The sequence below is a fragment of the Vitis riparia genome, chromosome 19 (genome assembly GCF_004353265.1).
Source record: "Vitis riparia cultivar Riparia Gloire de Montpellier isolate 1030 chromosome 19, EGFV_Vit.rip_1.0, whole genome shotgun sequence".
In the NCBI taxonomy this organism is placed as follows: domain Eukaryota; kingdom Viridiplantae; phylum Streptophyta; class Magnoliopsida; order Vitales; family Vitaceae; genus Vitis; species Vitis riparia.
Window position 1 is genome coordinate 13,040,008 of NC_048449.1, and position 14,044 is coordinate 13,054,051.

Below are 14,044 nucleotides of genomic sequence, written 5' to 3' on the forward strand. Positions count from 1 at the left end.
GTACCAAAGTTCCAAAAATTCACAAAAGTTTCAGATTCATTTTTTAAAATTTCCGTACCCAAAGTTTCATAAAATTCACAAAAGTTCTGGATTCCCTTTTTAAAATTTTTGTACCCAAAGTTTCCAAAAATTCACAAAGTTCCAGATTCATTTTTTCTAAAATTCTCATACCCAAAATTCCAAAAATTCAAAAAAGTTCAAGATTAATTTTTTAAAATTTCCGTACCCAAAATTTAAAAAAATCACAAAAGTTTCGGATTCCATTTTTAAAAATTTTCGTACCCAAAGTTTCCAAAAATTCATAAAGTTTTGGATTCTATTTTTAAAATTTCCGTATCCAAAGTTTTAAAAAATTCACAAAGTTCCGGATTCATTTTTTCTAAAATTCCCATAACCAAAATTCCAAAAATTCACAAAAGTTCCGGATTCTATTTTTAAAATTTTCGTACCCAAAGTTTCCAAAAATTCACAAAGTTTTGGATTCCATTTTTAAAATTTCCATACCCAATGTATTCCATTTTTAAAAATTTCTATACCAAAGTTTCCAAAAATTCACAAAAATTTTAGATTCATTTTTTAAAATTTCCGTACCAAAGTTTCCAAAAATTCACAAAAGTTCTGGATTCCCTTTTCAAAATTTTTGTACCCAAAGTTTTAAAAAATTCACAAAGTTTCGGATTCTATTTTTACAATTTTCGTACCCAAAGTTACCAAAAATTTACAAAGTTTTGGATTCCATTTTTTAAAAATTCCGTACCAAAGTTCCAAAAATTCACAAAAGTTTCAGATTCATTATTTAAAATTTCTGTACCCAAAGTTTCATAAAATTCACAAAAGTTTCGGATTCCCTTTTTAAAATTTTTGTACCCAAAGTTTCCAAAAATTCATAAAGTTCCGGATTCTATTTTTAAAATTTCCGTATCCAAAGTTTTAAAAAATTCACAAAGTTCTGGATTCATTTTTTCTAAAATTCCCATAACCAAAATTCCAAAAATTCACAAAAGTTCCGGATTCTATTTTTTAAATTTTCGTACCCAAAGTTTCCAAAAATTCACAAAGTTTTGGATTCCATTTTTAAAATTTCCATACCCAATGTATTCCATTTTTTAAAAATTTCCATACCAAAGTTTCCAAAAGTTCACAAAAGTTTTGGATTCATTTTTTAAAATTTCCGTACCCAAAGTTTCGAAAAATTCACAAAAGTTTTGGATTCTATTTTTAAAAATTTCCGTACCCAAAGTTTCCAAAAATTCATAAAGTTCCGGATTCTATTTTAAAAATTTCCGTACCCAAAGTTTTAAAAAATTCACAAAGTTCCGGATTCATTTTTTCTAAAATTCCCATAACCAAAATTCCAAAAATTCACAAAAGTTCCGTATTCTATTTTTATAATTTTCGTACCCAAAGTTTCCAAAAATTCACAAAGTTCTGAATTCCATTTTTAAAATTTCTGTACCCAAAGTTTCCAAAAATTGATAAAGTTCCGAATTCCATTTTTAAAATTTTTGTACCCAAAATTTCCAAAAATTCACAATGTTCCAGATTCCATTTTTTTAAATTTCCATACCAAAGTTTCCATAAATTCACAAAAGTTTCGGATTCATTTTTTAAAATTTTTATAGCCAAAGTTTCCAAAAATCCACAAAAGTTCCAGATTCCATTTTTAAAATTTTCGTACCCAAAGTTTCCAAAAATTCACATAGTTCTGGATTCTATTTTTAAAATTTCCGTACCCAAAGTTTCCAAAAAGTTCGAATTCATTTTTAAAATTTTAGTACACAAAGTTTCCAAAAATTCACAAAGTTTCGGATTTTATTTCTAAAATTCCCATACCCAAAATTTAAAAAATTCACAAAAGTTCCAGATTCATTTTTTAAAGTTTCTGTACCCAAAATTCAAAAAATTCACAAAAGTTTCGGATTCCATTTTTTAAAATTTCCATACCCAAAGTTTCCAAAAATTCACAAAGTTCCAGATTTTATTTTTAAAATTTTCGTACCAAAAGTTTCCAAAAATTCACAAAGTACCGGATTCATTTTTTCTAAAATCCCCATACCCAAAATTCCAAAAGTTCACAAAAGTTTCGGATTCATTTTTTAAAATTTCTATACCCAAAGCTTCCAAAAATTCACAAAAGTTCCAAATTCATTTTTTAAAATTTTCGTACCCAAAGTTCACAAAGTTCCGGATGCAATTTTTAAAATTTTCATACCCAAAGTTTCTAAAAATTCACAAAGTTCCAGATTCAAAATTTTAAAATTTCCGTACCCAAAGTTTCAAAAAATTCACAAATTTCTGGCTTCAAAATTTTAAAATTCCCGTACCCAAAGTTTCCAAAAATTCATAAAGTTCCAGATTCATTTTTTAAAAATTTCCGTACACCAAGTTTCAAAAAATTCATAAAGTTTCAAATTCAATTTTTAAAATTCTCGTACCCAAATTTTCCAAAGATTCATAAAGTTTTAGATTCATTTTTTAAGTTTCCATTTCTAAAACTTCCAAATCCAGTTTTTTAAAAAACATTATCTTCAAAGTTTATTTTCCAAAATTCCCAAAAGTCAAAATTCCAAAGTTTCATTTTAAACACCATCCTCAAAGCTTTATTTCCAAAATTCAGAATTTAATCTTTAAGTTCCTAAAGTTTCCAAAATTCCCGAATTCCCAAATTTAATTCTTTAAGTTTCCACTACCAAATTTTTCACAACTCCACGACTCTTAAAATTCCAAGGTTTCCAATTTTAAAAATTCCAAATTTAATTTTTAAGTGCCCATTTCCAAAAATTTCCAAGATTTCGAAAACTCCGGATTTATTTTTTTAAGTTTCCGTTCCCAAAATTCCCAAAATTCTCAAAATTCTGAATTTAATTTTTTAAGTTTCCATTTTGATGGCCGTTTGGTGGAGAGTAAAGGTTACATGTATAGGGTTTGGTCATGGCTGAAAATTTTAGTAAATTTGGAATTTGCATATGTGGTGTGCTTGGGCTTATTCACTAACCGTCTCTCGCAGCGCACGATTAGGGACCTTAGGTACACATCATTGTTCTAATTGCTGATTTCCTCAGCATCCCAAATACCAATTAGAATTGTGAGTCTTGTCATCCATGTAGCCCAAGGGGGGAATTGACTGATCTTCGACCCATATGCTCCAATGTACCCAATTCACTAGTAGAGATTGGATTCCAGGCCTAGAGGGGTGCTACCTCATATGAGGTACCTTCCTGATAGGTAACCTGATCCCCGGACCCAGAAATCTAGTTTCACGGACCACTTTTTTCCTAACTGGAGTCATTGAGGGGTTTTTGTTCTTACTAAATTTTCCCTATTTCAAAAAATAAAAATAAAAAGTAAGTGGCGACTCCAAACAAAAAAACCATTCCTCATTGGGGACAAAATTTTCAAAACTCAAAAACCACACTTTTTCTTTACTTATTGTTTCAATCACGAGTCGTGCTGGTCAGTAGACCGGGGGAAGGTCCACACAATGGCGCCTCCAACCCACCATGGTCCTCAAGATGCAACTCAACAGGCGACCTAGGAGGCAACAACAAATGAGGATGAGCTCCAAGCTATGAAGCAAGGTGTAGTTCCTAAGGTAAATTATCTCAAGCCTACTTTGAGGACTTGCTCTAATTGAGGTCATGCAAGTTCTTCACGAGCTATTCACGAGCAATGTTTGAAATGCCATAAAATATCGGGAATATTTCACCAATATTTTGGGTATCGATGGGGCTCGATCAATAAATAGGATGAAAAATTCGGTTATCCAAACTTTCGAGTATTTCCCTCATTTTTCATCGATATTTCAGCTATATGCTGATATAATATCGATATATCAATTATATTGTCGATTTTTTTAGTGCCTTGCTTAATTTTAGGCCAAAAGTTTCAATTTTTTGCCAAAAGGTTTCTCATTTTTTCCTAAAGGTTTCTCGTTTTTGCCAAAAGGTTTCTTTTTATTTTTATTTTAGGCCACATTCTCACACTCACAACCACACAATAGTGGTTCTAAAGGAGAAAGGCACCATCTATTAAATAGGCAATTTTGTTCTCTCAAGTTGTCAATGTGGGACAACTTTTATTGACAAGTTTAAAAATCTAATCAAACAGGTAAACAAAATTTACATTGGTGAGACTCGAACCCGAGTGCACAAGTTTGTTGTGGAAGGATACTACCATTGAACCATATGCAAATTTATAGTTTTAATTGTATATAGAATTATATATATAATGTACATATCTTTTATACATTATAATATTTTTTAATATATATTATAATTTTATTTAATAAATTAAACTATTATAAATAAGTTAATTTTAATTATCTTACTATAGATTTTGTATACTAGTTAATTACAAGGCAAATATGAATTTTATAAATAAAATATTAATATTGTTAATATAAAAAACTTATCTAAATATCATTGTTTTTTTTATCCCTCAATATATTCAATTTAAACATATTATCATTCTAATTTAATGTGCTTTTAAATTAGTACATTATTGCCTACTATTACAATTTTATTACATATTACTATATATATATATAGCAATATATTTATTCTTGCTTGTTTTATCATTTTTTTAAAAGTTTTTCCAAGTATTTTCATGAATTTTGATTAATTTCCATTTCATCAATTTTTTTTGTCAAAATATTCCATTGTTATTTCCCGATATATCCATAAAATCCAATTATCAATAAATTCATGATTATTGATATTTTCATACTTGCTCATGAGACATCTTCTTCTACAGACCTGACTAACTGAGAGACATTGGATTCCATGGCTTATCTCCATCAGCGGATGGACTCACAGGATCTTTAGCTCCATGCGATCTAGGGACAACTCCATTATATCATTTCCTAGATCCACTCTAAAGGCGCCTTGAGCTCTGCCTCTCCGCCTCCTTCGGATGCTTATATATGTGTGTATATATATATTCCTTTTATATTGTTGATCTAGATTTGTGCTTTTTCTGCATATCTTATGTATCAAAAATTATTTTTTTTGCTATATATATATGTATGTATGTATGTATGTATGTATGTATGTATGTATGTTGTATTATTCTTTCTCTTTAACTCTTGTGTGCTTTCCAATGTTTATAATCCATATGCCTTACCCTTTTTATGACAAAAAAAAGAGATCATTGACCATATTTAACTCACTTAAATAGGGGGGGGGGGGGCATAGACATCAATATAATAGAAAAAAGATAAAGGAACTCCTTGACAAATAGGAGTTAATAAGTTTTGAATTATTTATTTAATTCATTCTTTTACTCATTTAATTCTTAAGGGAAATTAATTGAAATGTTGGAGAAAATTAAATCTAAGACATTGGAGGAAATTGGATCAATTGTTGAAAACATAACTTGGAAGTTTAAGAGAGTTACCTAACATAGATATTTCCTATAAGATATTTCTATTTGAATTGTATTTCATTTTAGAACTATTATGAGTCACAAAAGCTTCTTCTCATGGCTTTCATTGTCTATTTTCTAGTTGGAGAAAGACTTCTAGGCATCATAGTTGATCTACTGTGTCTTATCAAGCGTTTATTATGTTTGGTTGATTTGTGTACATTTAGATTCCTCTCGAGCTTTACTTTGTACCTTGGTATCACTATAGGGATATGTTTCTCTTACATGCTTTCACAATGTATCGAGCAAAATCTCCAACTATCATGTTCTATTCCTTTGATCATATCTTATCTCACACATTGTTCTACCTTTGTTGAAGTTTTTTTTATGTGTACAAGTTACAAGATTGGAAAATAAGTACTACAAGATGATGCAAAGCATTTCCTTATTTTATTTTTAATCAAGCATTAATGTGTGTTATGAAAACTTTGTTATAAGAGTTCGGGTGGGTTTACGTAACAATGTTTTGTCACAATATTGCAAAGATGGAAATTGTTAGGACATTAAGCCTTGATTATATGTTGGCAATTTTGTTCCTTTTAATGTTTTGCCATCGAAGTCTTTTTAGATAGTGACTTGCTCTCCATTGAAGATCAGGAGTTGTTGTTCGTCTAACTGAGAATTCACAAGTACATCTAAAAAAGTTTGGCTTGTAGTAAGTTAGGCTCTTTTGAGGAATAAAGATGATTGGTAATTGTTTTGAACTTAAAATTAATTTTTATAAAGTTTTTGAAAAACAGGGGATGCTCAAGTGGGGATCAGTGTTCAAGTGTTGACCACTCAAGTGCCCCACATTGCTTGAGCTCCCAAAGCGCTTAAACCACCTTTGTAAGCTTGAGCAATCATGAATTTCTAGTCGAGATTTTTTCATGCAAAATTGATTTGGAAGTCTTCTAAAACCAAACCTTTTGGAGATTTATTCCTACAAATACCTCTTTATAACCCCTTAAGGGTTAAAGATTGTTTTAGATATTGGTGAAAGATCTTACATTCTTCAGAGAGAGTCTCTCAGATAAAAAGCCTAACGAGCCACACCATTCCTGATCTCTCATTCAAGGATTCAATCTTTGGATCTTAGTTTGAAAACCTACATCCCTTTAGCAATGTTGAAATGTATTCACTAGAGTAATAGGAGGTTGCTACATTGTAGACATGGATCAAGTTTTAAGTATTGAAGAGTAAGTCTTTAGGGTAAAGTGGCTAAGTAAATCTATGTAACTTAATCTCATATAATTGATTTAGATTAGCGATCTTAGAATTCATGGTTTTTTATCTCCACAGTTAGTGTAGGGGTTTTCCATGTAAAAAATCTCTTATACCTCATTGCTTATTACTTGATATCTTGTTTGAATTGTCTATAATAGAAAGGATTGATATACCCCGATATCTCCAAGGATGAAAATTGGGTATAACATATAAATCTTTATTTAAATTTTTTAATACATCCATTTAGCCTCCTTCTCCTAGGTGTTACCTTACCGGACTTAGGGGCTTTTTCAAACCATAAGTTGGTTCACCTTGAGTTGTTGGTTTATGTTGTTGACCATCGTTAGTTGATTCATTTTGTTCGATTACACTTGTTAGTCGATTAATATATATTTTGTTTTCTCATATCCAACTTTGGTTTCTTGTGATTCCTCCACCTAAAACCCACCAATTATTTTACATTATAATCCAGAGCTTCACCACTTATTTTGTATTCTAACCTTAACAATCCATCTTCTTTAAAAGTAACATCTCTACTGATTATTGTCTTCCTCAAATTTAGATGCTACAACTTATACCCCTTCACTTTAGTAGGATATCCAAGAAATAAACATTTCTTTTTTTGCTCTTGGTTACAACTTTTTATCATTTACATATGCATATGTTGTTGACCCAAACACTATAAGGTGTTGGTAACTCCCTGGTTTACATGTCCATACTTCTTGAGGTGTTTTGGACTTTATGGAACTCAAAGGGAATTTGTTAATCAAGTCACATGTTGTATGGACAACTTTTGCCCATAACTTTGTAGGTTATCTTATATTTATCAACATGCATCTTACTCTTTCAAGAATAGTACGATTCATCCTTTTAGCCGAGCCATTTTGCTGAGATGTACTCTTCATCATTCTTGTTGGGATTAAGCCCATAAAGGAAAGACATGATGTAACAAAGTTAGACTTAACTGTTCTCTAGTCATCCCTTTGGTGTATTGACATTGATTTGAGCATTTAGCTCATATCTCTTACATTATTACATAACTTGGGTGCATTAGGAGTTGCACACAAGATATAAGTAACGAGTTCCTCATAAGTACATAAGTTGTCCACAATTGGTTAATGGATTTGGTCAATCTAATAAAGACTATAGTGCACCACCTTCTAATTGAAGGGATGACTTATCTTGGCCATCGGGATGAGATTCCCATGATGAGTGCACTAGTTTATGTGATGCACATTGGACTGGACCTATGGTGAATCATGATGTAAGGCTATCAAATGTCATGATTCACCAAGCTATTATGCTACATGGACTCTCAACCTTGAGAGGATATTGAGCCTAGACTGAAATTAATAGAAGGCTTTGACCTATGGGAGAGACCCTAAAGTGGTCATATATCCTTATGGATTAGGTCACTATTAATGGAGGCTAATAACAACAAGTATTATCAATAGAGGCACCATGAAATCTCATGGGATTGAGATAGTCTGTCTCCTTGGGTGATCCAAAGGACATGTGATCATGAAATTTGTGGCCACTGTAATTTCTTTAGTGGAATTTGACTTATGCTCCTTGGAGTTGGAGCTAGAGTATGTCAGTTAATCATATAATAAATGGGATATATAACTTTAAGGATTGGAGAGGTAATCTTGATCGGTGATGGCATTACCTTGTTAGATTATAAATATTAGTTCATGGGGAGTTTACATGTAGTGGATAGTAGGACATCATGGACTTGAACTTTGTCTCGTTATGTACCTATGGTATTGGAGTGTAGTTGATTCTCTTTAGTGGAATGTTGAATCAACTTTAAAATTGGATTTTAAGGAAGCCAATACTCCTATGGGTTCTAGTGGTCCTCCCTTTAAGCTTATATATACCATGTGACACATTTTATGAGGGTTGTATTAATTCTAGGTTGATTCTTGTGCATAAGAGCATTTTGGTAATGACGCAAGGTTGCATAGGGCCGAGATAATGAACAATGTCTTTGGTTTGGGCTAATTGATCAATTAGATGACCCTATGTAGTTAATTAATCAATTAGGAGCCATTTTGGGCTAGATTAAGTGACCCAAGCCTTGATGGGCTTAAGTCACTTAAGCACAATTGGCAACTCCATAAATACCCCTTTATGGGCTAGCATTTCCTAATGACTTTTAATGAAAGTTGTTTTCCACCTTCAAAGAGAGAGAGAGAGAGTCATAGCCTCCTCCATTTCTTTGCCCACACTTTAGAGTGTCAAGATTGTGGTTTGAGTCATCGTGCGGAGGATCTTAGGTGTAGAAGACCTCCTTAGATGAAAGGCTACAACACTTGGACACCCGCAGGCTGCGTGCCCAAGATGTGCATAGGCCACATGCATGGGAATTGCACAAGACGAGCACATGGGTAGCAACATGAGGAGAGAGACTCTCCAGTTTTTCAAAGTATGTTCTTCATCGGATGGATTTTGATCTAGGAACATTGAAATCACAAGTATGAGTTTCAAATATCTAGATATATAGTTATTAATGGTTTTCATTGCCAATTTATTCCACTACGATAGATTTACAATTGCCTAGGGATAGATGCATGCACCCTATGAGATCTAAGGTATGGGAACAAAGTATTAATCTAGGGTTCCCAAGTGATGAGAATAGTAAGATCTTAGGATTGAACCTAGCACTAATTAAACATCTGGTATTTAGACCTAGGTCATATTAATCTAAATAGGATCCAAAGATTAGTAAAGTCTGGACTCTTTGATTCCAAAAGATCTTCTAGTTTATGAATCCTATATAAATGGTAAAATGATCAAGAGGACTAGAGTTAAGGAATATTTGGAGTTAGTCCATACTACCATGTATGGAACTTTTAGTGTCCATGCATGGGGAGGGTATAGGTATTTCATCACTTTTAGTAATGATTACTTTAGGTTTGGATATGTACATAGGAAATCTGATGCCTTGGATACATTCATTGAATTTAAGGCGGGATCGAATAACCTATTGGGTATACATACCAAGTCACTTCAATTAGATCAAGTTGATATGTCTAGTAAGTTTGATTCTTTTTGTTGGAGCATAGGATTATTTTCTAGTTATGTTCATCAAGGTCTCTATTGCAAAATGAATAAGTGGAAAGAAGACATCAAGGTCTCTATTACAAATCAAGTTGAAGGCATGAGTGCATGAGTGAAAATGTTGACAAAGTTTAAAAATTTTAGAAAACTAAGGATGCTATTTATACAAACCAAGTTGAAGGAAGAATATTAGTTAAACTGGATTTAGAAGTTTCTAAAAATTATAATTTGAGTTAGATTCTAAAACGCTTGATTCAGTTTGTATATTTGTTATTACAAGATTTCATATTTTACCATTATGAGTATCTATTTTTTTTAGGTGTTAATATCTAAAAATAAGATGTTATGTAATAGTTGAACAAGAGTGGTGGAAGACAATAAATTTTTTCTTAGTCATCTCAATTATTTAAATATCTCCCTTTACATATGTAATTACTTGTGTGTTTGTTCAACCATATTACTGCAACATATGTGAATCTGCTGGTTGGTTTATAAAAATTCATATTTGTTCAACTTGTTAAATTCTGTTAGGCTTGTGTAATGGTATTTAGATCATAGCATCTTTCCCTAAGCCTGCATTTTTCTAAATATATAATTAAAATTGTTGTGTTTGCAATTTTAATGAAATCTAGCTTTGGATAATTAACTACATCCCAAAAAACAACAAAAAAAATGGTGGCGATTTCATGGAAGCTAACCATTCACCTGCCTTCAGTCAAGGATACCCTAGGTTTTCAAGTTGGGTTACAATAGTAGAGTAATAATCTCAATCAAAACACAAAATTTAGTTTTCTAAACAATTATTGTTCTTGGAAAACATGCAAGGAACTTAAGCATCATAAGGTACTTAAGCAATCCTAGTTGGACGTTCAGTATCCAAATCTTTTCATTGATTGTGTTTTTCTCTTTTTGTGCCAACATCTGCTCTCTTTCTCCAGCATGCAAGCGTAAGTGGTAGGCACCTCTTTCTTTTGTGCTTTAAATTAATTGAATACTTGATCTTATTCTGCCATTCTTTTGGGTTTAACCCAAAAATACATTTACCATGCCTTCTTTTCATGTCCTCAACTTACTCAAAAGCTCATAGTCCCATTAGATGTGTTGAGTTTAAGATTTTTGAAGTAAAATCTTAAGATTATATGGTAATACTCTTTTCAACAGTTTAAATTTTTTTTGTTAATAGATTATATGGACTTAACACTCAGAGAAATTGGAATGAAGCCAAATATGCAGAAAAAAGAAATGATTGTGACCAATAGTTCTATTTATTCTCTTTTATTTCTATTGATACTCAAATTTTTAGGGATAGAGCATCAACAATCCTTGTAATGTATTAATAATATTGAGAAAAGTCAATGACTACACAATGTTGCTTAAAACCAAATATGTCATCAAAGAAGATATCAATAATCACCCCCACACAATGATATCTTGTATAATTCATTAGTTGAATCAAACACAAATTTCCTTCCGTATGTGTGTCTACGAGTAAAAGAGAGTTCCTCGTTTATATTCGACATACACGCTATATAGGCCATGCTAACAGTAATTGATAACAAGAATCTCAACACTGAAGCCCACGTAGAATCAGGTGTGCACCATATTGGGGTTGCATAGTTAGGATACTGAAAGGAGCATGAGCATAGGATGGCGAAAGTTCAAATGAGAAGTGATGTAGGATCATTGCCAAAGCTATTTTTGCCTCCATCATTGCAAAATTTTGTCCAATGCATACCCGAGGACCCCAACCAAATGGGAAAAATGAAACTTGGTTTTTTGTTACCTTCAAAACTCCTTCTGCAAACCTCTCTGGATTAAACTCCTTTGCATCATCCCCCCAAATTTCATGATCATGGTGAACTAGGATGGTGGGCAACACGACTTGCACTCCAGCTGGAAAACACATGTCTCCCACTTGAGTGTCCTTATAAATAGCTCTAGCAAGCATTTCTACTAGTGGGTATAACGTAAGAACCTCATGAAAAATCATGGTAACCTATGGTAGAGAAACTTTAGAAGTTGTTGCATGAGAATTCTTACTAAAATACATTCTAAATCATTATGAAGGACACTGAAGAATAAAGCAATTTCTTAAAATAGTGATGTAGAAGACAAAATGTTCTAAATCATGCATGAAAAAATATCAAGTATGCAAAGGACATTACATATCCCATGGATATAATAACTTAAGAACCTCATGAAAAATCATCATAATCTAGCAAAGAAATTTGAAATCATGGCATGAGAACCCGTTCTTGAGCTACTAACTGAAAGCAAATGTTTAGTACAAGATATAAAAACTTAAGAGAAATGTGTTTTCAATTTTACTCCACTTACGGGGAAAAAAACAAAGTACCATACGATTTTAGTGAGAATCATTAAACTGAAGATTGGACTGAGTACTCACAATTTTTAGGTGATTTAATCCATCAGCTTCTGGTTTTTTATTCCCAAAAACCTGTAAAACCTCTTCTCTTGCACGAGCTTGCCAGTTTGGATGCTCACTTAGCAGGACCATTGTCCATACAAGCAAAACTGAGGTCGTCTCTTGGCTAGCAAGATAGAATAGCTTACACTCTTCGATGACATCTTTGACACTCATTCCAATATTCTTGTTATTTTGATGTTCTTGAATTTCTCTAAAATTGGATTCCATTAGTATACCTAATAAGTCACTATTAGCAGTTTCACCAGCCTTCATTGCCTTCTCCCTTTTGTTAAGGAAAAGAAAATTAGTTAGGAAGAGGAGCAGAAAACAAACAATTACTTTAGGGCAGTATAAAAAAGTTGACCATAATTTGAAGAAATCAGTAAACTTTAATACTATGATGAAAAGTAATAACTCATATCGGTACCGTATTTCTTAATGAAATGACAATGAAAGGGCAGGACACGTGGAGCAATATCATCAGAGAGGTTGATTGATCTTGAATATGCTTCTTTTAACATCATGGACATCTCTTTGAAGTCCCCATGTAAAAGCCTATAAGAATTCCCAGCCAGGCCTTGCTTTCTAAGGCATCTTTCTAATCTCTTTGGCTTCAACCACACCCAATTCAGTAGCCTCCATAAACAGCTTATGAGCACAGTAAGGAACCCAAAAGAAATTGCAACTGAGCTATGCTTCATTTCCAGTTTGAGGGACTTCTATCAGGAGAGGTATGTTAAATCACTTCAGAGTGAGAGAATGACTTTATGTTGCCGATGTGTATAAATTGGCCCCTCTTCTATTCCCTCGTGCCGGTAAACATAGAAGATTTCGTCAATGCCTAATGGGGAGAAAAACGTCTAGTATTTTAAAATCTATAAATTATCTATTTTAATTCTCCATCAATATGGATTTTAGAATTCTCAATGAATTATTAATTTATTCTATTTGATACATTTCAAAGTTTGTGCAATCAACACTGCTTATTAAAAACTTATTAAAAATTATGTAGAAGGCAAAATTTGAGCATACGAAATATGGAATTCTATTTGATGGACCAACTTTCACTTGTGAGTCGATGGAGCATGTGGATGCTCACTTTCAGAGCCTCAAGGGACAGCTCGTGTCCCTCACATCTTGGCAGATGTCGCAGGGTGTTTCCAGCTCTACAACTCCATCTGATCTGGACTTTTTGATACTTTATGTTTTTTTTTTTTTTTTTTTTTTTGTGGATAAGTTGATTTTGTACACCTAACCCATCTTGTCTCAGTTTTTCATATATTTTGTTTGTCTAAATTTACTTTTATTTTCTTATCTCTTGTATCCAGAACCTTTTTTACCATATATGTCCATGTGTTTGCTTTTCTTTTCTGCTTTTCGCATGCTTACTGCTTCATCATGCTCTTTGTCATTTTTTGCAACAAAAAGGGGGAGATGGATTGTTGATTTGATTGAGTGTTTTGATATTCATATTTTTTTTTATATCTGTTCATGACTTGCATCCCCTTACTCATTTACCTGATTTGATAAAATTGATCAGTTATCTTTCTTCCCACACACTACTTTACCTGGGTATGTTGTTTAGTGTGTGCAAGTTCTAGGTACTAGGGTATTGCTCATTTTTTGGATGTGGCTTCTAGTCCTTTGCATGTTAGATGATGAATTGGTTTAGACAAGAGGTATTGAGAGATTTGTAAACTCCATTTGAAAGTATTAAGGGGTTTATGCAATTTGTATTTTATGACAAAATTGCCAAAGGGAGAGATTGTTCGTACACTAGTCAATGTAGTTTAAAATTGTCGATTTTGTTCTATTCATTTTGGTTTAGGATCTTTCTAGATTGTGTCTCACTCCCCATTGAAGACTCAAGGTTATTAATTGATCAACCAGTTGTTGAGGGTTTAACCTGTCGAGCTAGGGGTAGGG

General features: G+C 32.4%; 1 protein-coding gene across 1 annotated transcript; it reads right to left on the reverse strand.

Annotated features, from left to right (window-relative positions):
* Positions 1 to 11,254: 11,254 nt before the first annotated feature.
* On the reverse strand, positions 11,255 to 13,461 carry LOC117908228 (cytochrome P450 CYP72A219-like). Its single transcript, XM_034821863.1, has 3 exons — positions 13,404 to 13,461; positions 12,098 to 12,414; positions 11,255 to 11,686 (listed from the first exon to the last, which is right to left on the reverse strand). Exons 1-3 carry the CDS (start codon positions 13,459 to 13,461, stop codon positions 11,255 to 11,257), a joined length of 807 nt encoding a protein of 268 aa, XP_034677754.1.
* Between the last annotated feature and the right edge of the window lie 583 nt (positions 13,462 to 14,044).

Bases quoted from the DNA above. Each gene is read 5' to 3' on its own strand.
- LOC117908228 (XM_034821863.1), bottom strand. From the start codon at position 13,461: ATGGTAAAAAAGGTTCTGGATACAAGAGATAAGAAAATAAAAGTAAAT. The intron at 12,415-13,403 runs AAAATATATGAA...CTAATTTTCTTT, and splicing joins AAAAGTAAATTTAGACAAAC to TCCTTAACAAAAGGGAGAAG. The intron at 11,687-12,097 runs GTGAGTACTCAG...TCTCTACCATAG, and splicing joins GATTAAATCACCTAAAAATT to GTTACCATGATTTTTCATGA.